Source organism: Ascaphus truei, chromosome 5 (genome assembly GCF_040206685.1).
Source record: "Ascaphus truei isolate aAscTru1 chromosome 5, aAscTru1.hap1, whole genome shotgun sequence".
In the NCBI taxonomy this organism is placed as follows: domain Eukaryota; kingdom Metazoa; phylum Chordata; class Amphibia; order Anura; family Ascaphidae; genus Ascaphus; species Ascaphus truei.
In genome coordinates this window covers 106,279,457-106,306,719 of record NC_134487.1, presented here as the reverse complement: position 1 = coordinate 106,306,719, position 27,263 = coordinate 106,279,457, and the positions used below count along the sequence as shown (strand labels likewise).

The window sequence follows — 27,263 nt, the reverse complement described above, 5'->3', positions numbered from 1 at the left end:
TATATGCTGCATATCATGAATTGATCACTCGGTACTTGGGCACCATTTGTACTCCATCAAATAATATGACTTTAAATTAAAATAAAATGAATGTAAAATTTAATTAGCAGAAATGTTTATTCCAGTGAGGTTATCTGATTGTGATCAGTCTTTACGTGCTTATCGTCATGGTCACAGTAAAATACAGTACCTGCAATCCATTTGTAATTCTGATTAACCGTAAAAAGATGAATCAAAGACAAAAAAAACAAGAATTTAAACTGGGAGTTCAGATTTTATTCCACCCTGTGGATCCATCCTGCAAAATGATCTTGACCAGTAGCGAATTAAGTTAGACTAGGAAATGAGTCATGTCTTTCATATTTAATGTGTTTACCCCTATTTAGGATAAAACCTGGAATGAGTTCTTTAGTCTGCAAAGTATGGAGAATAATGACATTCCTGATCAATCGAACAGGAAAAGACAGGAGTCCGTGTGGGAGCTTTTTACATCCGAATGTACTTACTTTCTAGATCACTTACTTGTTCTCAAAATGGTGAGTGTAATTCCTTCTCCCATTATCATTGCGTTCCTTTTCTTTCCTGCCAACTGATTTTATTAGTATTGCAAATATCCTTCACATTTCTAGGGACGGAGACCAGTCATACCTTTTTATGGAGAAGAAACTTGAAGAAGAAACTCACAAACTCAAAGCTAGAACTTCAAATACTTTTGAATGTTTGTTTAATACGAGGTATTGTTTGCTGCAAATCAATAGGCAGTAAAACAGAGCTTGGAGCTGTAATTCCTAGTGCACTTAAACCTGTCACTGTCACCAACAGTTTCAGCTCATACACTAGTAAGGCTCCAGTATCAAACCCTGGAGCTAGATAAAAACAATGATCGAATGCCGTAAAGTGTCTTATAGCTTGGCACTGCTTAGAAAATATGCACCCTAGTGTAAAAGACAAATATTATGTTTGCAGAATCTTTGTTACATTTATACACACTAAAATGAGTCAATTAGGTTACATAGTAGATAAGGTTGAAAAAAGACATATATCCATCAAGTTCAACATATGTGAATAAGGATGATCACTTTGTCATATTGTTCAACATTGTAGGTATTTTTGAATGCATTAAAGTGCCTGCAGAGCAATGAACACCTTTTGGATGTGGATTTGTGGAGACTATTTGCCAATTTGGAGGTGCTCAGCCAGGTGAGAAATCTTTTTCATACCCTGCCTTACCTAAAGCAAATAAGAAAAAAACAATGAAACAAGGGAGCGACTGATTTCAAAAGCTTCCATGTTGTGCGACCAGTGCAATAGAAGTGCAAATAAAAATATACACGCAAAGCAGTTTCCCCATAGCAATTCTTTTTTCAATGGTAATCGAGCCATGTTTGTTGTAGGCAGACTGTGAAAAATGATCCCTTTTGTTCTAAATAACTCTGGAAGCTGTCCATCAAGTGGAATAAACATGCATTTTGGTGATGCTAAGAGTGGAAATGTGATCTTTCCTTTCTTAGCACCAATGTTTCTGGGTCATTTCCACCTATTCGGGCTGCTCTTTTGTCTTGTATCAGTGAATAATTTGTGTGCATCAAGTTGTGCATCTCGTACCATCATTTTTCTCTGTTTCCCTGACAGCAAGTCAGATCTATTATAAGTCTACATGTCCAATGACCTGAATCAAATGATTAATTACTAAATCTGTCTCAGCGTCTCCCTACTGAATAACTCTCCTGTCTTCCTATCAAATCCCGCATCTCGCACTCAATTCTCCCACTCACTTTTAAAGCTTTACACTCTTCTGCCCCTCCATACATCTCAGCCCTAATTCCTCGCTATGTACCATCCGACTCTTGCGTTCTGCTCAAGGATGTCTTCTCTCCACCCCCTTTGTATCTAAAGTCCTCTCCCGCCTTAAACCTTTCTCACTGACTACCCCACAACTCTGGAATGCCCTTCCCCTCAATACCCGACTAGCACCCCCTCTATCCACCTTTAAGACCCACCTTAAGACAAACTTGCTTAAAGAAGCATATGAGTACAGTAGCACCGTGGCTAATACTATACATGATACATAAAGCTTGGCCCCCTGCAGACGCACTTACCTGAATGCCCTCCTATTGTCTTTGTACGTTCTCCCCACCAATTACTGTAGATTGTAAGCTCTTCGGAGCAGTGACTACTCTTCTACAATGTTACTTTTATGTCTGAAGCACTTATTCCCATGATCTGTTATTTGTATTATTTGTTATTTATCGATTGTCACGTGTATTACTACTGTGAAGCGCTATGTACAGTACATTAATGGTGCTATATAAATAAAGACATACAATACATATGATAATACGCATGTTTAATACAGTATGTTAAATACAGCTGATTGACACATTTTGAAAACAAATCTTGCATGTAAGTATTTTTAAATATTTATTCGAAAAGACCATACAGCACTCAATATGTGACCAAAGGTGACAGAAAACTCATGTGGGCTGATATAATTGTGCCATAAGTGCACCTAAAAGTAAAATAAAGACCCCAATACTAGTCGAGATAAATAAAAACTGGAAAAAAAGAAAAGCTAAAGTATACAGAAAAGGGTTTTTGAACTATAAAAACAAAATTAAAAAAGATAAAGGCCAAAGGACACCCCACTTGTGAGTGAGGTTGTGGCGAGTTAGTCATTAGTAAATAAGTATATCATTATTAGCCAGACCATTAGTGGCGGCAAGTCGAATGTTGAGATGTAGATCAGATGCTGTTAAGATATGGGCACCAAAGAGGGGGTTTGTGCAGCTCCGTAGGAAAGATCCTCTCTTCTCCATGTAAAAGGAAGTGCAGCAGACATCCTCCTCATGATTAGCAGTTAGCTTTGTGGTAATTGTGTGCTATTTGCATGTAATTTCCCAGAATCCCTTGCTGCAGTGGAAGCATTGTATGCTAGGAGATAATGGTTAGAAGCAGGGTTGCAGGCTTGTTTGGGACGTGAATGTGCTCACTAGTGATATTTTTATTTGCTGTGTGGTCCTAGTAACCCATATGGATTTTCTCTTTTTATAACACATTACTCTTTTACTAAGTTTTGGTGCCAAATGCATATTAGGTCATGTGACTTTAACAATCTCATTCCCATGCAAAAAAAATATTTGTATTTTTTAAAATCTTTGCAAAGCAGTATGAAATATGGCTATCCACATTTTGTCTGAATGGGCCATATTACACACCACATAACCTGTTATTTTCTCTACTTTAAGAGAATATAACATCCAATGCATTGTCTTTTTATGTAGTTTATGGTTTTTAGAAGAGACAGGGATGGTCGATCCCAAAGTATCATTACACAGATTTTGATGAACTGCTACTTTCTCATGTAATTGCACTAACTCAGCAATGATGCACCCAGATCCAACTGTCTACTTTCACAAAATATTAATCAAAGGTATCCGGCGATGGGTCATTTTGAACTGGCATACAAAGGGTGACTGCAAAGATTGCCCCTTTCTATGGCAGATAAAATAACAATGGTTAGTTTCTTCTGCTCCCGAGTAATGTGCACTATGAGTCCTTCCCCAGGCAGGTTTTTAATCTTATGTAACGGGTATTCCCCCACCCAATCGCAAATAGGGTCTCCTAGGGGAAATGCTGCTCTGGTTACAAGGCATAATAGTGTGGCGCACCTGCTGGCTTACAGGACTCCTGAGTCTCCCGCTTGATGGTATTATGGGGAAGGTCAGGACAGGCTTCTGGGGACATACCCAGTACGTACTCACGGTGACAGTGCCTCCATCTATTGCAGGCCCCAGGATATGGGGTGGAATCCCTGGAATAGAACTTCCCACTCAGGGATGAGAGATTCCAGTCTCACAACCGCTTCTTTATAAATCAGGAACCTTTATTGCACCAACAGCATTCACTGGAACAGCATACACAGCAGTACAGGAACACAGTAACACAGCAGTACTTCTCAGAATGACCATGGCCTTTCACTCCCAGTCAGGGCCCTGGAAGCAGGCCTAGCTCTTCCACTACCCCCTATCAGAGTAGTGGGAACAGTCTACCAGCCTCTCCCAGGGGGAGGGCCTCAAGTCTGCCAGGTCCCTGAGAGCTCGGTTAGGTAAGACTCAGCTCCTCTCAGGGTAGGAGCAACTGACTCAATACAGGAAATGCAGATCATTAAGACAGATACAACAAGAGCCCGCCCCCGTCCCTTATTGGACACAGGCCTGACTGCACTGCTTTCTCTGCCTCACTGATCTGCAGTGAGTGGGGAGAACCCACCTTAACTCCTGGCAAACCTGCCCTTACCAGGTATTATTGCACAGAAGGAGGACAGAATAATAGCCCAAACCTACCAGGGCTATACTTATAAACATGGGGATATCATAAATAAGAAAGAGCACTACCATTGTCAATCAAATGTAACCTTATATTTTTTATTAAGAATAACAATGTGAAATAGAAGTGTGTTCAAACACTATGTAAATGCAACATTTAAAAACTCACCTTTTCAAGGAAGCATTTCTAACGTACCTCTAACATCCATCTCACCCCCTCCAACACCACTCGGACCAACTGCGCGTCTGGACCAATATCCACGCGATCTAACACCCCCACCCTCAAACCGTACCGGGATCAGCTGTGAGTCTGTTCCATACCCCATCCTGAGGCATACTCCTTCCCACAATGAGCAGCTCCTTTACCTTTTGTTTTAACATTGTTTCTCATTCCCTCTAGAATGAAAACTCATGAGCAGTCCCCTCATTACCATCTGTATCTGTTTGTGCATGTCTGGCTTTATTTTGTATTTAACTCTGTTTACGTCAAAATAGAATTATGAAACTAAAATTGGTTTCTACCCCACTTCAGAAACACAAAAGCGAACACATTGTCTCAATCAGATTATTGCATCACTTCTGGAGCGATATGTTCATTTATTGATTTGTATCAATTCTTTACACCTATAACCATTTGCTGTTCTTTTTTCTTAATTAGGAGAGCCTAAATTTTGCCACTGGCCTCTTTAACACCATTAAAGACAGTGAGCTGGGGATTGCAACTTCAGTCTCTTTCTCACTGGCAGACCTGCTAACAAAGGTAAATTCTAGTTATTCCTAAGGTTTATAATATGAATTCATTGACAATAGTAGTAATGCAATAGGTAATAGTACAGTTGTTTAAACCTAGCACTGCCACTAATCCGAACTTTAATTTTGAGAAACACTTTCAGTTACTTATTTCTGTGTGTTTGTGCTGCACTAAAACCTGTGCTGATCTGCAGGGCCGGCTGTGATATTTGCGGGGTTCGGAGCAGGGGCTTTGCGGGGTCTCTACCTTGTCCGGTACTGCATCTCCTCCTCGGACGGCTCATGACAATGCGACACCATGTGGCATCATGTCATGGCAACGTGAAACCATTTGACGTCGCAGCACCAAGACAACGGGAATCTGCAGGAGGAGATGCCGGCGGACAAGGTAAGAGACAGTTACAGACGCACCGCGCTCTCCGCCAGCAATCAGTTTTATTGTTGTGGGGAAGAGCTTGGGCCTCTGTAACCGCAGGGTTCGGTGCAGTGGCCCCGATGGAACCGTCATCAAGCTGGCCTTGCTGATCTGAAGAGGAGGATTTCAGGACAGGGAGAGAGGCATCCAGGAGCATGTGATGTTTGTAATGAACCATCACATCTTCATGGAGCCAAAATGTGGCTCACTGTGACCAGACACTTTTGTTCTGAAACAGACACTTTTGTTCTGAAACAGTTAATCTACTGTTCGCTAAAAGATCACCCGAAAACTACCAATTTCAGAAAAATGTTTAGTGCTCAGTGGCAAATGTTCACAGATAATGTGATCATTATGTGTTTGTGAAGAATTGCAAGGTAATAGAAAAAAAATACTATTATATAATGGTGAATAGAAGTGACACACTTCTGTATGACAATGAATAATTGCAAAGAAAAGGTACAACGCAGTACTACTGTAGATGTCCTGACTGAATACGTCACAAAAAATGCATTGCTACTTATTTTATTTAAATGATTATGAAGTTGCAAGAGGGGCTTCTGCAATTGGAGATGACGTGTCACAGTTATATGGTGTGGGATAAAAATTCATAAGTAAGAGAATCCATATTGCTGTTTTATTTAGACTAGGTGTTTTTGAGAGACTATGGGGGATTATATGTCAAACTGATTTCAATTGGAAGTTCTGTGCAATCATCACTAGTGTAATTTAATGAATAACCCACTATGTATCAGGTACAATGCTGGGAAGTAATGTAGCCCTCAACTAATACTAAGCATTGTAAATAAACGTACAACATTCTTTTTCTCCAAAGCAGAGTTGGTTATCACAAGCATAGACCTACAACAGCCGTGCAATTAAATTAAAGAACTCTTTAATCCCTTAATGACACACTTAATTTTACTATATTACCCTTCCTTCAGAAAAAACAAGAGGAGCAAAATGGTTGCAAAGTATTTTGAGAATTTGCTGGTAAAATGGACTTTGTAAAGTTATTCTCCAACTTAGACAATTATTGAGGTGAAACATTCACTTGTGTTACCAAATTTGTATCCTCTTTCACGTTTATTCAAAAACTTTTCCAATCTAAGCCCATAAGGCTCACTCTAACGTGCACACCAACATATACAGTACATAATATACCAAATCGCCAGTGTTAAGAAATCATACCTGCCTCTGGAGGACAAGTCAAGCCATGTTTTAAGATAATTAATCAGTATCCTTTTAGTATATTAAAACCCTTCACGTAAATATATATATTTGTTGATTGTTCCTTAATTTATGTTGGATTTGGAGTCTAATTACCTTAATCCCTTAAATTACTTATGGTGCCAATATTCCACCCTTCTGACCGTAAGCAGCTAAATAGTTCAAGTGTTGATTGTGAGATATAAAAACGTACCACTTTTCTCATTTTATTGCACCAACACTAATTTGAGATCTTTCTTGTTTGATTTTGCAGTATTTCGAAGAGAACTTCTGCCTCAGCCACCAGATTTACTGCCTCAATTACACTTCAGCTGTCGTTTACCTGGAGAGCCTTAGGCAGAGAGATGATTTTGCAGTGTATCTAAAAGTAATGTACTCATCGTTCTTTAAAAAAAAAAAAAAAAAATTCAATGCATAATATTTAAATAGGTGATGATTATAATACTATGTACAAGCATACCCCGCATTAACGTACGCAATGGGACCGGAGCATGTATGTAAAGCGAAAATGTACTTAAAGTGAAGCACTACCTTTTTCCCACTTATCGATGCATGTACTGTACTGCAATCGTCATATACGTGCATAACTGATGTAAATAAGACATGTGTAACAGGCTCTATAGTCTCCCCGCTTGCGCACAGCTTCGGTACAGGTAGGGAGCCGGTGTTGCTGTTCAGGACGTGCTGACAGGCGCATGCGTGAGCTGGCGTTTGCCTATTGGGCGATGTGTACTTACTCGCGAGTGTACTTAAAGTGAGTGTCCTTAAAGCGGGGTATGCCTGTATGTGTATAATATATTGGATGGTACACATCATGATATAGCTGCTTTATCTTATTGTGAAAATATTGACACATCAACAATTTTAATGTCTCTACCCCTAAATTGTTGCATTTACTCTAGAAGATCAGTGGTTCTTAAACTGTGGTCCCTGGACCACCAATGGTCCACCAAGGCTTTAGTAGTGGTCCCCAAAGCTTTTCAAAATGCACTTCATACTGCTTTCTCCTACAGTTTGCGCATTTTCACTCACTACTAAAGATGTTATTTAAATACAAGTCCAGTGTTTATGAAATACATCTTAAAGCAGCAGAACAGGCTGTTTAAAAAAGTTTTATGAACCATGTTAATTTCAGCTCTAGGGACCTCCTGCTTCCAGAAATACCTCTGTATCCTTGTGAAGTTTGAATGTCACCCTGGCCTATAGGAAGCCACAATGGATGGCATCACGGTTTCTTATTGGCCTGCGTGACGTGGGACATTTAAAGCCAGTAGAGTACAGCATTGAATGCGCGCTGGCCGTCAGAAGTTTTCTTTAGAATCCCTCTCCAGTGCTGCTTCCCGTCTCCCGTGATCAGTGGGGCTAGAGAAGTCTCGCATACAAACAGACAAAAGGATGGGGGCGCAGAAAAGAGGGAAAGAATCACTGATTGTTCCAAAAATATATGGCATTTTATAGTAGCATAAAAAAGTACAAAGACTTACAATAAAATAAGGATCATATTGATCCAAGTACACCAGGCAGGTATAAACCGCAATAGGAGCTCTGTAGTCCAGGCAAAATCCCCCTCGCAGTTGGTAAGTGCGAGCCAATTGCATGCTGGGTACGAACGTGATGACGCTGTAGACCTAACATCGCTTACACAAGTGCAGGGAAGACTATAAGTGGATGCCGGTCTGGAACTTCCCCTCAGGACATTTAAAGCCACCATTATGTTTCACAGTTCCCTAGCTGCATAGATACCGGCACCGGTACGGAAATAAGTATCTCTGGAAGCAGGGGGTCCTCACAGCTAAAATTAACACCGTTCAATCCTGTAACTAAGAAAAATATATTTTTTTTAAACACAATGCAACATATTCTTCTGCTTTAAACATGTATTAATATATTGATGAAGAGGGAAAAGTTTATGTATGATTGTCTGCCAAACAATCATTAACATTGAAGTGGTCTGCGATATGGAAAAGTTTTAAAAGCCCTGCACAACATAATCTTCATACATAAATGTACACAATTATTTCTAAACCAATTCGCAAGTGCCTGGTTCTAACCAGTCTTGTTTTGTGTTTAGTAGTGGTGTGAGCAAAATGAGCATTGTAAGCGGCTGCATCTCCCTGATCTGCTGGTAGCTCCATTACACCGATTGACTCGGTACCCATTAATTCTTAACAACATGTGGAAAAGAAGCACTGATGCAAATGAGAAAATCTCCATCTATTCCATGAAGGAGAAAGTGGAAAACTCAATACGTAAGTAACTAAAGCAAATGTTCCCAACTAACAAAATCACACTAGGGGGCCTATGCAGAGAGCAGCGAATTTTAAAATTGGCGAATTTATTAAAAAGTAGCTTTTTTGGAGAGTTTTATTCTCCATATGCAGAAAAGTGCGAATTCTGCTATGTTTAACATGGATGCGTGTGGCGAGTTTAAATTGGCGAGATGCGCGCTTCAGAAACGTGTAAAAACAAATTTGCGCCTTTTTTTTCCCTTTGCAATGGCCGCGAGCGGCAGCTTCTTGCCAATTTTTTCTGGCGAGGCAAAAAGGAGACAATCGCGCCATTTTATTGGCGCGAACAGCCGCTAGATGCCGTTCGCGCCTCTCTGCATTAGGATATTTTTAAAACTGGCGAGATTGAGGTTCTCGCCAGCCGCGAGGCGAGTTTTACAAATAGAAAAGAAAAATTGGCGCGTTTTTCGGAACTCGCCTTTTTCTGCTGCTTTCTGTGCGATTTTCTCCAAAAAATGGCGAATTTCGAAATAGCGCTGCTCTCTGCATAGGCCCCTAGATGTGCAGCTGCTGATGGAATGCCCATGTCTATGGAAAGTGATGTCTTCCATTTAGCGAAGTGGTTCGATTAATTCAAGTCTAGCACGTTTAGCCTGAGAAGGCAGACTTTAGGCAGATCTATGCAATGGTACTGTAGGTCAGAGAGGTGGAACAGAAACAGACACAAAGAGTTTGACCCAACAGACACAAACCTGAGTTTGTGGAACATAGTCAAGTAGCAACCTTAAGTCAGAGAGGCGAAATGAAATGTGCACTCTTAAGATATTTAGTGTTACAAACTCCAGTTTTATAAAACATCAGGATTTGGAAGGGTCTCCGAAAGAGTAAATTGTCCTAAATAAATGTGGGTGAGATTAAATATTCTCAAATGAACATGATGTATGGACAAATAAATGATGGTCCATGGTGGAAAATGGGATTACATGTCTACAGATACTTTATCTTTTATAATGCCATCCCTGTCTCCTTTAACCCAGTTATACTAAATTTAGTTTTATAGGGTTTTTTTTTTTTACCGCACACAGTCAAATGATTGCCATTGCTTCATTAATATAAAATGTAAAACAGAAAATGTACTTCTATTGTGTAATTGACTGTTGACCACTAATATTAGGAACACTATACGCATAGAAAAGAGCAATGCCTTACTTTTGCAAAGAGAAATGTAAAATGTCCATATATGCAAAACATAGATGAAGTCTTACTGCCCATATACTCTACTTATAAGGGTTATAGATGATTCTAAATGGAAATTGTTTCCCCCGTAAAGGGAAATTCAATACTTCCTGTTATATACTGTGTCCCTGCTAGTTCCTAAAATTGATATTTAGTACTGACACAGTTCTAACACCTATTATTCTGCTGTCCATGTAATTTAGAAAGCCATTCCCCAATAAGCCTGTCCACCAGTCCAAAGCAACAACATGTTGGTAGTTATTGGAAGGGCCGGTCAAAATGGCTATAATGGCTTTTACCGCACCTCCATATGGTGCAACCAAGTCAGCAATTTGTGAAACGTCTTGTGTTGTTTAAATACTGTACGTAGCCACAGAGACTTTTATATTACAGGCCATAATAATAATAATAAAAATTGGGAGCCTTCCGGAATTGGAAAGTATTTTACGGAATAGCGCCACTTAGTTCATATGTCCTTAAATAAATCTTTCAAGCAGGGCTAAGCTACTTAAATCAGATTAATAAATCAGTATACATCTGACAACTAAACGTTTTGTACTGTTCAATAAACACAGTTACAACAGTTTAATTGCTCCTATATTGTCTTTCGGTCACTGCAAACACAATAAGTACCTCAGCCAAGCCCTTGTTGATTCCCATTACTGTCTCCATGGATAAAGTTGTTGGTGCTGGAACACAGCAGTAAACAAAACCTATTGTGATTCTACACCCAACTACCTTGTGTTTTGGATAATTCATTATAAAATTTAAACAATGCTACGGTTAGTGAACCAGAGACATTCAATCCACTTAGTGAAAGGGAGACATTCAATCCAGTTAGGTCAACAGTGTAACCTCAATCTTCTATGTAGCGATACATTGGTCACATAAAATAATATTTATAAGACCAATGTATACTTAGGATACATGGGTAAGAAAGGATGATGTAGACATACAAGTGAGAGTACCCTTATCTGGCTACAGCAATTACCTTATGAAAATGAGTAACGCAAACCTGTATCTCAACTTAGAGAAGAGCCCAAAGGCAAACTCCTGGGGAAAGTGCAGATGCAGTGCAGTGTAGAAGATAAAAGAATGAGTGACAGAGGTGTCTCCGAAGACCTTTTTAAATATTACATACATGCCTGCCATTTTTGAACTGTAGGTATTTAACGCGCCAACACCTCTCTCCCTTTATAAATACGCTGCCGAAAAAGGATGTTCTGCATATTTGAGGAATTACGTTTGCCTCTTGGCAATGGTTAATTAAGAGTTAGACGGAAGTGTGCTTTTTGGCAATTAGATGTGCACACCCTGAAGGCTGTTCTCACCACACCTCTTTGTGGCCAAACATTCAAATTGAAAATAATACAAATATGTGTTTACAGATATAATCAATTTTACAGTATATAGCATGCATTTAGGAAATAGCTGCACACTCAGTATTAAGTAAACTACAGAGGGTGTCTGTGCCAGATAGAAAAAAATATCCAACTTGAAGAAAATACAAGAATGGTCTAATTATTTACAGAATGAATGCAAAATAGAGGGTGTTTATTGGCCCATAACACACAGGAGCCGGATGTTTCGGTTCCCAAAGGGACCCTCTTCAGGGTTACAATCACACTTTAAATACACAAATGTTGTCACCAAAGGAGCCACACAGAGGGCGAGGGATTGAGGGTGTTACCTAGAAACATGTAAGCATACCAATTAGAATAGGTAAAACAAGACTTAAAAATGGATAGACAGACTTATATACCTCGGCACCCATCACAACCATTGGAACAAAAGACAAAGCTAATACTGGACATATGGCTTAAAAAGATTGACACAGAAATATCTGCCGTGTTTTGGTTCTACTTTGCATCACTGATTAACAAGCAGCCTGTGCTCACCGGGGCAGTTATCCTTCAGTGCACAGGATAGCTTAATGCAGCGGTGCACAAACTGGGGGGGTGCGCCCCACAGGGGGGGTGCAGGGTTTTTCTTGGGGGGCACGGCGGTTGCATAGGCCCTGCGCTCTTCCCCGAGGCATTTAAATTAAATGACGGGGGACCGCGCGAGGTCTCTGCAACTTCAATTTACCAGGATTCAGCCGGCTTCTGGTCACATCGCAATGACAACGCGGCGTTATATGACACAGCAGGGTCATGTGACGTGGCTCTTCGTCATGAAAACGTGCGTCAAATGACGCTGCGGGGTCACGTCTCCCTCTGCGTCATTTGACGCCAGGTCACTGGGGAGGGGGGCGTGAGCTCTAAAGCCAGCACACAGGGGGGACGCAGCAAAAAAACTTTGCGCGCCCCTGGCTTAATGCACAAAGTCCTTTATCAATTAACCCTTGCCTATATGGCAAATGGACTGAATAATATCTCAGAAATACACTCGTAGTCCAAATCTCATCAGCGTGAGCATATATAGATAATAAAGTTATCATCCCTCACAAAATTGTATTACTAGTTAATCCACCGCCATCCAAGTGTGTTAACCCCATCATGATCCAGGGCGTTTAATCTACATGGACTGCATGCTCTATGAGCGGATTAGCAGCTTTATGCAAAACAATAAACTTTAATTTATGTACACTACAGGTACAACCCGCATCAACAAATAATATTGCCACATTCAAACCTCTCTGCTGCCCATAGTTATGTAGAGTCTTGCTCCAGAGAACGTGGCAGCCCTACCACAGAGGAGAGCATACCACAATGTGAAGACCGTATCACTGCTTTTTAGGAATTTCAAACAGATGGAATATACTGCCGTATAGGTAGGTTAGGGGATAAAGGAGGGTGTACATATACAGATTAACATGTAATTTCAGAGGGGTGACTCCTAAATAGCAGGACCTGGAATAAAGAGCAAAGCAAACAGAGGCACACGGCACAGGGACAACATCGGGTTACTTGCAATAAAAGGACCATAAAGCATACCTGAAATCACAAACTATGCCACATCATGCTGTTGGGTTCACTGAAATATTAGACATAGCTTCTAGTATGTATGCTTACATGTTGATAGGTAACAAATGTGTGTATTTAAAGTGTGATTGTCACTTTGGTGAGGTATCCCTGAAGAAGGTCACTTCGGGGACCGAAACAGCGGGCGCCTGTGTGTTATGGGTCAATCATCACTGTCTATATTGCATTCATTCTGTCTGGTGCAGATAATTAGACCATTGTGGTCTTTTCTTGAAGATATACATACACATACAGACATATTTTGACACATCAGCACTTTTACCCTGCACGCTCATACACACAAACACGAAATAATTCCATTTTCTTTTCAATATAATTTTTGCGTCTGATTCCAGGGGACCTTGAAGGAAAAGTGAAATGGCTGGATAAATCTCAGAAATTCAAACAACTCCAGGAAGTTATTGTTTGGCCCCCTTTGTGGAATCGAGATAAAAGGTTTTTCTTTCCTGAGGTATTCTCTTTCTTTATCTTGCCACATTGATTTTTGTATGACATTATTGTACTCTTAGATAACATCCAAGTTATATGCAAATCACGGGAGAAGGAGCGGCTCAGTGAGTAAAGACACTGACTGGCACTGAGTTTGAAGCAGTGGAACTTGGTTCAATTCCTGGTGTCAGCTCCCTGTGCCTCAAGCACCAAAAACATAGATTGTAAGCTCCAAGGGGCAGGGACATGTGCCTACAAAATGACTGTAAAACACTATGTAAAACTAGCAGCGCTATACAAGAACATGATTTAAAAAAAAGTTGCAAATCTCCCATATAAAACAAAATGTTGGGATAGTTATCAGGGTATTTCGGTTTCTATATTCCACCATATGCACTTGAGTAATGTGTATGGTGCTTTAATGCTGTATTGCTGCTATTTGGTTTGCAGAGTTTATAATTAAGGTATAGAGCACAGACCTCTATAGTTTACACATAAAGACAAGTAAAATGTTTTTTTTCAGAGTGACTTAGCTGCATGAATACCTACCCCTCGCACTATGTGTGTACAAAATAAACTTTAGGTTTTGCAAACAACACCTTGTTGTCAGCACAACCTTATCTTGTGGCTTTTGATCTGTGATTTGCTTATTCTTGTTACTTCAATACTGTATGGCTTCAGACAGATTGTCATCACTGCCTGTCTCCATGATTTCTTCTGAGCTGGAAGCTATGACAATCCTCACACCCATAACCTTGGAAGTCAATGGAATGCAGCCACCATATGTAAATTGTGTATTTCTATTTACTCATCAACTTTAGTTGATTCGCTCTGTATGTGGGACTCCTTCTGCCAATCTGAACGGTCAGTACCTCAGCAATCCTGTCCACTGGTAGTTGTCGAATCAGTAGCAGTGCTGTTATATTAATAGTGAACCTCTTAATTTCCCAACATTTAAGTTTTTTCCTGGGTAATTACAGTGAGTACATGGCATGGAGTATTGACAATTTTGATGATTAGTAGGCGTTTCACACACAACAGCTTAACCTTTTCAGTGCCCTTGTTGCGTTAGCCTGCGCTTATAGTGCCGGCGATGCAACTGATAACGTCACCCGTCGCCATTGTGAAAGTTATAATATCAGTTTTGGAGTGACGTCAGCAAGGGGGAAGGCAGAGGGGCGGAGACAAGAGCAAGGGGGAAGGCAGAGGGGCGGAGACGAGAGCAAGGGGGAAGGCAGAGGGGTGGAGACAGGAGCAAGGGGGAAGGCAGAGGGGCAGAGATGAGAGCAAGGGGGAAGGCAGAGGGGTGGAGACAGGAGCAAGGGGGAAGGCAGAGGGGCAGAGATGAGAGCAAGGGGGAAGGCAGAGGGGCGGAGACGAGAGCAAGGGGAAAGGCAGAGGGGCGGAGACAAGAGCAAGGGGGAATGCAGAGGGGCAGAGACAAGAGTAAGGGGGAAAACAGAGGGGTAGAGAGTAAGGGGGACGCAGAGGGGCGGAGACGAGAGCAAGGGGGAAGGCAGAGGGGCGGAGACGAGAGCAAGGGGGAAGGCAGAGGGGCAGAGACAAGAGCAAGGTGGAAGGCAGAGGGGCAGAGACAAGAGCAAGGGGGAACGCAGAGGGGCAGAGACAAGAGCAGGGGGGAGGCAGAGGGGCGGAGACAAGAGTAAGGGGGAAAACAGAGGGGCAGAGACAAGAGTAAGGGGGACGCAGAGGGGCGGAGACGAGAGCAAGGGGGAAGGCAGAGGGGCGGAGACGAGAGCAAGGGGGAAGGCACAAGGGTGGAGACGAGAGCAAGGGGGAAGGCAGAGGGGCGGAGACGAGAGCAAGGGGGAGGCAGAGGGGCAGAGACAAGAGCAAGGGGGAAGGCAGAGGGGTGGAGACAGGAGCAAGGGGGAAGGCAGAGGGGCAGAGATGAGAGCAAGGGGGAAGGCAGAGGGGTGGAGACAGGAGCAAGGGGGAAGGCAGAGGGGCAGAGATGAGAGCAAGGGGGAAGGCAGAGGGGCGGAGACGAGAGCAAGGGGAAAGGCAGAGGGGCGGAGACAAGAGCAAGGGGGAATGCAGAGGGGCAGAGACAAGAGTAAGGGGGAAAACAGAGGGGCAGAGACAAGAGTAAGGGGGACGCAGAGGGGCGGAGACGAGAGCAAGGGGGAAGGCAGAGGGGCGGAGACGAGAGCAAGGGGGAAGGCAGAGGGGCAGAGACAAGAGCAAGGTGGAAGGCAGAGGGGCAGAGACAAGAGCAAGGGGGAACGCAGAGGGGCAGAGACAAGAGCAGGGGGGGAGGCAGAGGGGCGGAGACAAGAGTAAGGGGGAAAACAGAGGGGCAGAGACGAGAGTAAGGGGGACGCAGAGGGGCGGAGACGAGAGCAAGGGGGAAGGCAGAGGGGCGGAGACGAGAGCAAGGGGGAAGGCACAAGGGTGGAGACGAGAGCAAGGGGGAAGGCAGAGGGGCGGAGACGAGAGCAAGGGGGAGGCAGAGGGGCAGAGACAAGAGCAAGGGGGAACGCAGAGGGGCAGAGACAAGAGCAAGGGGGAACGCAGAGGGGCAGAGACAAGAGCAAGGGGGAAGGCAGAGGGGCGGAGACAAGAGTAAGGGGGAAGGCAGAGGGGCGGAGACAAGAGTAAGGGGGAAGGCAGAGGGGCAGAGACAAGAGCAAGGGGGAAGGCCGAGGGGCAGAGACAAGAGCAAGGGGGAAGGCAGAGGGGCGGAGACAAGAGTAAGGGGGAAGGCAGAGGGGCGGAGACAAGAGTAAGGGGGAAGGCAGAGGGGCAGAGACAAGAGCAAGGGGGAAGGCCGAGGGGCAGAGACAAGAGCAAGGGGGAAGGCAGAGGGGCGGAGACAAGAGTAAGGGGGAAAACAGAGGGGCAGAGACAAGAGTAAGGGGGACGCAGAGGGGCGGAGATGAGAGCAAGGGGGAAGGCAGAGGGGCGGAGACGAGAGCAAGGGGGAAGGCACAAGGGTGGAGACGAGAGCAAGGGGGAAGGCAGAGGGGCGGAGACGAGAGCAAGGGGGAGGCAGAGGGGCAGAGACAAGAGCAAGGGGGAAGGCAGAGGGGTGGAGACAGGAGCAAGGGGGAAGGCAGAGGGGCAGAGATGAGAGCAAGGGGGAAGGCAGAGGGGTGGAGACAGGAGCAAGGGGGAAGGCAGAGGGGCAGAGATGAGAGCAAGGGGGAAGGCAGAGGGGCGGAGACGAGAGCAAGGGGAAAGGCAGAGGGGCGGAGACAAGAGCAAGGGGGAATGCAGAGGGGCAGAGACAAGAGTAAGGGGGAAAACAGAGGGGCAGAGACAAGAGTAAGGGGGACGCAGAGGGGCGGAGACGAGAGCAAGGGGGAAGGCAGAGGGGCGGAGACGAGAGCAAGGGGGAAGGCAGAGGGGCAGAGACAAGAGCAAGGTGGAAGGCAGAGGGGCAGAGACAAGAGCAAGGGGGAACGCAGAGGGGCAGAGACAAGAGCAGGGGGGGAGGCAGAGGGGCGGAGACAAGAGTAAGGGGGAAAACAGAGGGGCAGAGACGAGAGTAAGGGGGACGCAGAGGGGCGGAGACGAGAGCAAGGGGGAAGGCAGAGGGGCGGAGACGAGAGCAAGGGGGAAGGCACAAGGGTGGAGACGAGAGCAAGGGGGAAGGCAGAGGGGCGGAGACGAGAGCAAGGGGGAGGCAGAGGGGCAGAGACAAGAGCAAGGGGGAACGCAGAGGGGCAGAGACAAGAGCAAGGGGGAACGCAGAGGGGCAGAGACAAGAGCAAGGGGGAAGGCAGAGGGGCGGAGACAAGAGTAAGGGGGAAGGCAGAGGGGCGGAGACAAGAGTAAGGGGGAAGGCAGAGGGGCAGAGACAAGAGCAAGGGGGAAGGCCGAGGGGCAGAGACAAGAGCAAGGGGGAAGGCAGAGGGGCGGAGACAAGAGTAAGGGGGAAGGCAGAGGGGCGGAGACAAGAGTAAGGGGGAAGGCAGAGGGGCGGAGACAAGAGCAAGGGGGAAGGCCGAGGGGCAGAGACAAGAGCAAGGGGGAAGGCAGAGGGGCGGAGACAAGAGCAAACGGAGACAACAGCAAAAGACAAAACGGAAAGTTGTTGTGTTTTCTGTATGCTGCCAATGTGTTCTATTTAAACACAAAATGGAGTTTGTTTAAACCTATAGTATACATAAATCGATATACAATATACAGCCATTATGAAGCCATATTCCATCTGCCTAAACTACGTTAAATAATATTTATATATCTATCTATATAGATTTGTTTACCCAATTTCGTTTATAAACTATAATAAAAAATAATGTATGTATGTATGTATGTATGTATGTCTTTATTTGTATAGCGCCATAAAATGTACATAGCGCTTCACAGTAGTAATACATGTCATATAAATAGCAAATATAAATAACACATCATGGGAATAAGTGCTTCAGACATACTGTAAAAGTAACATTAAGGAAGGAGTCCCTGCTCCGAGGAGCTTACAATCTAATTGGTAGGTAGGGAGAACGTACAGAGACAGTAGGAGGGAATACTAGTAAGTGCGTCTGCAGGAGGCCAAGCTTTGTGTCATGTGTCCATGATTATCCAGTGCTACTCATATGCTTTATACAATGACTGTCACAGCAATATTAGACAAATGTTTATGATGGATAATGTCTATGGGTGCAGTAGAAGCTCTCTGATTGGCTTATAGGCAGTCACATGGTGAGACTGTCTCTGCAAAAATACAATTCTAGTGACTACATGGATTTTGGTAGTGCCGTCGCGTCCACTATAAGCGCCCACGACAGCTTCCACACAATTGTTTTCAAGCGACGTCGCCGGCACTATAAGCGCAGCCTTAGGGTTACGTCATGTGCAAATGCTCAGTTTTTAAGGGGTGGTCGGCTGACTGCTCCTGTGGAGCTCAATCAAAACAGTTCTCTTCATTTTCCTTTTCTTTATCCGAGACCAACTGCCACATGATGACCAGAGCGATCATATGATGCAAAAGTACCGGAGGTCCGTTAGCACTCTGGTGCCTCCGGACCCCCGGCACTGAAAAGGTTAATGCGGAACAATAATGATTAGGAGCACTTATAATTTCTCTCTGGTACTGCCATAGGGGCACAGTCTTCCACAGCAAGTGAGGGTCATGTGCAGAAACCAGGAGTAAGATGGCGCTCTACTGCATTTATGCAAATAATGTAAAGGTTTTAATGAAGGATCGACATTTTGGTCCTACTCTCTCATCTTGATAAAGGTCCAGAGTAGGATCGAAATGTAGATCCTTCATCTTTCATTAAACCTACACATTATTTGCATAAGTCCACTCCAGCGCCATCTGATCCTTGTTTCTACTGAAACGGTTACAGCAGCAATCCCTGCAGAAGCCTGTGTGTCATTTTAGCAGGAAACAGAGCGTGTAAATATAATAAAATACACATCTTATCTCAGTGAAGACTTTTCATACAGATTGAAGAGAGCTCATCAACTTAATGGTCGTATTACCCTTAATACTCTTAGTGGGAAGTGGCTCTTGGTGGGGTCAGTGTAAATCAACCTGTTTGTTCCTCTGCCTATAGTACTTATAGTATAGTAAGAGCTGTGCAGCTTAGCCAGTACGTGCCCATTGGTCTGTGCTGTGAGGTACCAGAGTATGTAATGATGTGCAGATTCTCCTACATTACAACTGCGAACACAGGAAAGAAAGAAAGCTCCCTAATAGCCGCACAGAAGAACACCTATGCCTATATTAAAAATTACTATTTTATTAATAAATTGATTAAAATATATTTATTGCAGCAATAATGACGTGAACCAAAGTAAATAAATGAATTAAAAACGGAGAAGGTAACTGTGTGCTCTAGTACAAACTGACAGTGTAAGCTGGGAACAACTATTGTCAATCAGGATGTCCCACTGCTATATAATTATACTTAACAGTGGTAGTTGTTCAAATACAGTTCTATGTCGTTCACGTCATTATTGCTGCAATAAATATATTTTAATCAATTTATTAATACAATAGTAATTTTTAATATAGGCATAGGTGTTCTTCTGTGCGGCTATTAGGGAGCTTTCTTTCCTGTGTTCACTATTAACCCCATCCTTGCCAGCACAACCTCCGCACCCTTTATTGCAGTTTTTGTTCTGTTATCACACAGGTCACAACACATTTGTTTTCCCTCCTTCAATATTGGTGTAGTGCAAGGTACACAACTTGACCTCTTTAGGCCATTCTACCTTCCTCAGGGCTACATTACAACTGCATTTCGACCAAAATGACAGGGACATAATGAGTAGGTTAAATATGGTGTTTGTTTGTTGGCAATCAGAGAAGTATCAGTATTGTAGATATTGTTTTAAACTTTTAATATCTGCATGGTAACAATTCATAGGAATGTTTTTACAAACTGTACCTAATCTCGTTTGTGATGAGACTGTTTGTAAATTGTTGTATCTGTAGACTCATTCTTAAAACAGTTTTCTGTTTTGTTTAAACAAATAACGCTGCCATCATTAGCTAGTGAGGAATTGGAAGAACAATAATTACAAGATAAGATTAGAATGAATCAGAAAACATTTATTTTTTTATGGGAAACAAATAAGTGAAAATGTAGTTGCTACATATTCCTGTTTAACACCTTGGTGCACAGTCTTCTGATAAGGAAATGATGTGCTGCTGTATCGTCACTTAAAAGCTATTTGAGGATGTTCTTTAAAACCACAGCACAAGTGGCTGAGTGAATAGCTAGCTGTATGGAAGACACCGCTCCACTCTGATGCCCCATACTAACTAGGGTGGCAAATTCAATGTTGAGGTAGACTTCAATGGATTATCTTGACCCCTTTAGTGCCCTAAGGACATATAGCGGCCACTGGTGCACCGGTCCTCATGATGTACCCTGTGTGTCTTAGCACTATGCTCATTTTCTGGGGATAGATCCCAGTGGAGCACTAACCACGATCTGCACGGTAGGACGATGCACTTCCCCACGATCTGCACTTCCCTTCCACCGACATCACGTTGAGATCACGTTGAGATCATGTGAATAAGCCCTTTGTTGTTTACATGAAAAACATGTGCAGTGGATAAAGTTAGTGTAAACAGCAGCAGTTGCCATGTTAACACTGTAGTGCAGGATTTAGGCCTTTTTTATATTGAAAGTTTAAATAAATGGAAAAAAAGAGCTAGGAAAATAAATATAACGTTGATAATCTTCTTTAGAGGGCATCTGGTCAAGCTCACTTTAAAATGAAGTCATATAGTGGGGATCTGCACTTTTAATGGAATCTCTTTCCAGGTCTAAGCCTCAGGTGCTCAAGAAAATAATGCAAAAAATTGTGGAAAGCCTGAGTTCAACAATCTGCTGTTGCATACTATTAAACACTTCAGTGTCTATCAAATTGGAGATGTGATTCTAATTACTGTATGTTGTTTGAAGATGGTTGTAGTTTACATACTGTATATACTGTACACAGCACGGGTTTTCATGACAACATTTTATTTCTGTTTATTCAAGGGCCTCAAACACCATTTCAAAGAATCCAATGTAGAGAATATCTTGTCTTCTCCTAACAGACACCTGCTTCACGAGGGAAAACTGATTTTGACAGGTAAGCTGTGAATGTTACATTACGTTACAGATGTCACTAAATGTCACTGAGTTATAAAATGTTTCAAGTGGACATATGCAAGAAATGTAAAAATATAACATGGCTTTGAAACATAGAACGTTTAACATTTGTCTTTTGAAATATGTCTTATTCTATTTGTTTCAGAAAGTGTCAGACTTCTTGATGTGTACCTGTTTCTCTTTGACGACTTCCTACTAATAACAAAAACTAAACGGAACAGACGGGTAATTAATGCTTAAGACATGATAAACTGTTGTTAGGTGGATCTTATAGCCTTACAATCCTAAATATAGACACATTTCACCCATCAGACAATTTAAAGCTGCAGCCTCTACTTACAGAATAAAAACATTTTGGAAATGTATTGGCTTCATCCAACAAATGTAATCACCCTTAAACCCGTGGGTGCCCTGGGTGAAGTTCTCCTCGCCACTTCTGTCTGCATCACTGGGGCATGGCCATGAACACGTGATTGATTGCTACCCCAAGCGATCACATCTGGTGTGTTCAAGCAGACATTTCACAGTCTTAATTTTCTTGAAATGTCAGTCAAACCTTTGTTCCATCCTTAAACCACTTCTGTCTTATGAGCAGAGCTGGACTTGCGCATTAGCTATGTAACTAAGCTACAGCGTAGGGCATCACAATATGAGGGGTCTCACACATAGACAAAAATGAATGAAATTTCAAGTTTTAAAATCGGATGATAAATGAAGACGATATGGGAAAAAGAAGATTCTCTATAAATATGGACATTTTCGTTCAATTATGACCGTAAGCATCATGTGCATCGAAAGTGACAAACTTTGTAGCTTATTTTTTGAAGACATCATCAATGGCTTTGCTCTCCAACAAAAGTTTTAATATTAAAATGAATGTGATGTACAAACACCGTTCATTTTAGCTTTACACCTTTGTACTGTGTGTAACAATGCTAGTATACAGGCATACCCCGGTTTAAGGACACTCACTTTAAGTACACTCGCGAGTAAGGACATATCGCCCAAAAGGCAAATGGCAGCTCGCGCATGCGCCTGTCAGCACGTCCTAAACAGCAATACTGTCTCCCTACCTGTACCGAAGCTGTGCGCAAGCGGGGAGACTGTAGAGCCTGTTACACATGCGTTATTTACATCAGTTACGCACATATATGACGATTGCAGTACAGTACATGCATCCATAAGTGGGAAAAAGGTAGTGCTTCACTTTAAGTACATTTTCACTTTACATACATGCTCCGGTCCCATAGCGTACGTTAATGCGGGGTATGCCTGTAATGCTTTCATTCGTTACAGTGTCATGTTTATATTTTCAATGGTTGCTTCAGTCAGAATAATACATCTATTTCTAATTGTTAAGGCCTCTTAAACATGACATAGCTTATGGCCTTAGAAGGTCAAAGTTCGGCCCAGCTTATCAGGATAACAGGCAAGGCAAGGGGGCAGAGAAGAGCAGGTACTTTTTATGTACCTTATCCATCCTCATAGTCTGTGACACAATTTCTTTCTTGCTTTGCAGAAATCCACGAACTTAGAAATGAACCTAATGTACTCTTCCCTCCATCCCGAGTTACAGTCTGTGATGAAAGAAGGCGGATACTGTAAAGTTGTAGACCAACCTATTCCACTCGACAGATTGATCCTAAAAAGCATTGATCAATTCCATGGAACAGGTATGTTGGTATTGCAGTTTTACGGACTATTGTCATAAATATAATGTTATTTTTATGGGCCTGTCATAATGATTAGAGATGGGCAAATTTGTTGCCAAAGTGCGAATTCACTGCAAAAATTGCACATTTTAACAGCTAGTGGAATATTTGCAAAAATAACAGCCGCTAAATATTTCCTTTTTTATTTAAAATATTTTAAAAAATTGAGAATATCCTAAAAAGGAAAAATTTAAAAAAAAATCAATAATAAATGAAATGGTCAAAAATAGCGGGCCAGCATTTTTGAAAATGAAAATTGAGAAAAAACATTGAATAGTTTGTATGGCAAAATTTGATTGGACATGAATTTTTACACTGAAAGTTCATTCAAAATATTTTCAATATTTTTTTTTTCTTTTTTAAACCCCACGAAACAAATTGACACATTTGCCCATTTTATCCAATATATGCTCAGATTACCCTTTATACTGAAAAGAGAGATCTCGTGAACAAAAAGTCCATTACACACCAGATCTCTACAGAATACTCTTGACTGGGCAGCAACTCATATTGGGACAGCTGTCGATTTTACATGATCATGCACCTGTAACAGTGTCCTCCCCCCCCCCCCAATCGCAGATAGAGGCTATTACAGGGTGTATGTGGTGCATACCTGCTGATAACAAGAGGGCTGAGTCATCTGCGATGACTTTGGGACACAGGAACAGGCTTCTGGGGTCCATACCCCAGATAATACTTAGCAGTGCAGCGCCTCCATCTGCTGTAGGCTCCAGGGATGTATGGAGATGATCTCCCACCAGTTAGATCTCACACCAGGCCGGAGGTATATTGCAAACAGGAACGGTTTATTACTACACACTTTGCAGCAACCAACAGCTACGCAGCAGTCGTCTGCCGGATACAGTCTCTTTAGATCAGCTCTCACTGGAGATGGTCCCTTGACCGCCACTACAGGCCAGGGGCACCCGCAGCCATCCTAGCTCTACTCCACCTCCCTAGCAGAGGCAGAGGTATTGGTTCACACTCACTCCTCCCCGCAGGTAAGAGCATATGGGTAGGCCCCAATCTCAGGCTCCCAGTTGTGTGACCTTGCTCCCTCAAGTGGAAGGAACAACCTCCAAATTTAGGGCGGTCCTGCCCTTAAATACACCCAGAAGGCGAGCACCCCGTTGTCCCAGCTACAACAGGATGCACCACCCCCTGCTGTCACTCAAGTGCAGTACCAAAGGTAAAGGGGAAAACCCCATACCAACTACTGACAAGCCTGTAAATACCAGGTTTTACTGCCAGTCTATTGGGTAGAATAGTAGCAAGGGGGTACCTTGCCTTATAATGCTGCAAACAAGTGTTTCTCAGTTAATCTAAGCCAGAGTTTGGAAATAACTATACATGTGTGTACTTTGCTTAATTTATCAATGCTTCCAAAACTGTGGCCTGCCTGTGAGTCCCTAAGGAGAAGGTTGCTGAACACTGCTAAAACCTACAACTGCATCCATAAACCCAGATCCACAAAAGGGTGCTAAACTTTAGCAGGCCTCGGCACCCATTCATTTGAATGGGAGTAAAGGCGTGCAAGAGTTTAGCACCCTTTTGTGGATCTGGACCATAGAGTTTAATAAGAAGTATCTGCACCCATAGTTTAATAAGACTATAATATACAGCTGCACCCATAGCATTTGTAATACTACTGTATAACCTAGAACGGAACCTACACTATTAATAGCACTATCCCTTATGATTGCATCCATAGCATTTGTAATACTGTAACCTGCATTCATAGTACTGTAACCTATAAATGTACCTAGTTTTTAAAATATTGTCATGAATGTACTAGTTCATTTGCATAGGAATTGTATTTGTAATCATTAAATAGATTTGGTATAAACATAAATAAGGTGGTTTGGGGATTTTGGAATGATGGTTGAGACATAAAAAACAAATAAAATAAAACCAGTAACAAAAGTAATATGTAGTAGATTTGATCAACATTTGGAAAATGAAAACCCAGCTTATGCACTCCCAAAGATAATACATGCTGGTTACATAGACTCACAGTCTAAGTATGTGATGCTGTTGTGGGATCTAGCACATTTTCTCCTATTTCTTTCAAAGAACATGTGGATAATTGGTGGTCATATCATACTTAGAATATAAAACCTTTTAGTACAACAAATGATAAGGCAACATTGCATTCACTATTATCTGTGTACTTGACTGGCCAATGCCTAAGAGACAATAGTGCCCCTGGAGGCTCCACGGATAGGGACGCATACCAGCATCTGCTCTGTCTACTCCCGCCGCATGGTAACAATGCCTCTCCAGTGACGTCGGTGTCCATGTGCGCTGACGTCTGGTCTTTCCTATAATAGTGTGGGGCCTTGCCTCCCATCTGGCACTTCACCCAAAGCATTTAGCGGTTTCACTAGGACCGCTTTATCAGGGGTAGTAGTAGGTGTATGTCCATACACTCCTATACATATCCTCATTTTACCCCAATAACCCAGTAATTAAACATTGTCAAATAGAAGAAACATACATAAAATTAGACAATACATACTGTATATGGTATGTATACTGTTGAGTGTATTGTAGGATGTTAGTATTACAAATATATAGACAATATATCAAAGATAAAAGAGTACTTTTATTAAAAATATAATATAAATAAAAGGGTATTAGAAATGAACCACCATGCGCCTGGGTGAACTTTGACATACAATTTTAAGAAGAGCATTGTGTTTGGAATATCTATCACTAGGGCTGTAAGCAGGGCTGACGACAGCTTTCCCGGGGACCCATGACTAGATTTTTCACCAGGACCCCCTGTGTCAGTAGCCTTGCAAGACCCCCTCTTTATCTTACACTCTCTCCCCCTTATCACATTCTCCCTCACATCCTCTCACCCCTCCCCCTGCTCATCCTTTCCCTCCCCCCGTTTATCCTCTCCCTCCGCCATGTATCCCTCCACCCCCTGTCTTTCTCTCGCCCTCTTACCCGCTCACCTCTCCCCCTCTGTCTTACACCACCACTTCTCCCCCTCCTCCAATTACTTACTCTCCCGCCCTTGTACTCTTTCTCAATGTCCCTCTTCTCACAAATCCTCTCCCCACACTCAATAACTCCCCCTCAGAATACACGCACTTTACCTTGGGGGGGGGGGGGGGGTAAAGGGTTTAGTTATTTTACTTTACCACTTTTTTGCTTTAATTAATTACTTTTATTATTTTTATATTTTATTTTATTATTTATTTATTAATTACGCTTATGTGCACTTACTGCTTTTCTGTTATTATGCATTTTATACATTAAATGAAAAGCCTGTATCACTATTTTAATATACAAATGTCTATTGAGCACCTTCTATCCTTTTATTTATCACATTATTTTACTGTACTGTAACATTACTTTCATTCTCCATTAATTTGCACCAAACAAAAATGTTGAAACAGCAATTTACCAATATGGTAGACATTGTTATTACCGATGATTAAATAGTTTTTCTCCATTCTCGTTCCTTTAATAGTTTATGGTGAAAAAATAATGTAGTATGATACCTTTTATTAGACCAACAATCGTTGCGTGTTCAGTTCAGGGTTTTTTGACCCTGCAGGGGTCTTCTTTTGACTATGTACCGTGTTAGGATTAAAACCTTGTACATTAAACCATTGTTGGTCCAATAAAAGCTATCTCACTACTTATGTTTTGTTATGTAAAATAATAGACCAATATGGCTAAAATTAATATTTATTAATTAATATTATTTATTTATTTATAATATTTATTAATATCTATCTATAATAGTTTATGGCATGAGGAATTCCTTCCTGATACAGCAGGAGAACAGGTACCAGCAGTGTATAGCTGCCTTCGTTCTACAAGCACAGACTGAATCAGCAAAGGTTTGTAACATTACAAATACACCTTTTATACTAGACCAAGGTTACTGCCCCTAAATAATCTATAGAAATCACATTGCAAATAGATATGAATTTGTTTACTATCAAGATCGGAATAAGAATATCTTTGTAGACATTTTTCTGGGACGTCTTTTTGAATGGTGGCTTCTATCAACGTGTCCACTTGTATATTTTATTATGCAAAAGACTCAGACCAAAAAAAACCTGAAACAGTAACTATTATTACTATTAGTTCCGAATAACCAATATTATTATTAGTAGCTATTATTTTATATTTTTTATTACTAGTAACTATTATTATTATTATTATTAGTAGCTATTATTTTTGCTTTCCCCAGGATAAAAGTTTTTTCCTCTCCGGTACTTTACTGATCGGGTTTAACAAACATCTCATGTCCAGCAAGTAACTAAGATTATGTGTGCAGAGATCTGCCACCTAGAGCAGATGGTTTATCACCCATCAATAAGAGAAGCTTAGAAATATCTTGGC

The 27,263-nt window shown here is 42.1% G+C and overlaps 1 protein-coding gene across 6 annotated transcripts in view; it reads left to right on the top strand.

Annotated features, from left to right (window-relative positions):
• The window catches only part of PLEKHG7 (pleckstrin homology and RhoGEF domain containing G7), an 84,838-nt gene that overhangs the window by 52,412 nt on the left and 5,163 nt on the right, over positions 1–27,263 (top strand). For all 6 annotated transcript variants that reach the window (XM_075600437.1, XM_075600433.1, XM_075600434.1 and 3 more), the window contains exons 8-17: positions 387–536; positions 1,105–1,200; positions 4,984–5,085; positions 6,974–7,087; positions 8,795–8,969; positions 13,504–13,619; positions 21,070–21,163; positions 21,329–21,408; positions 22,703–22,856; positions 26,658–26,755. In XM_075600437.1, coding sequence (XP_075456552.1) covers positions 387–536; positions 1,105–1,200; positions 4,984–5,085; positions 6,974–7,087; positions 8,795–8,969; positions 13,504–13,619; positions 21,070–21,163; positions 21,329–21,408; positions 22,703–22,856; positions 26,658–26,755 — 1,179 coding nt within the window. The remainder of the gene's footprint in view (positions 1–386; positions 537–1,104; positions 1,201–4,983; positions 5,086–6,973; positions 7,088–8,794; positions 8,970–13,503; positions 13,620–21,069; positions 21,164–21,328; positions 21,409–22,702; positions 22,857–26,657; positions 26,756–27,263) is intronic.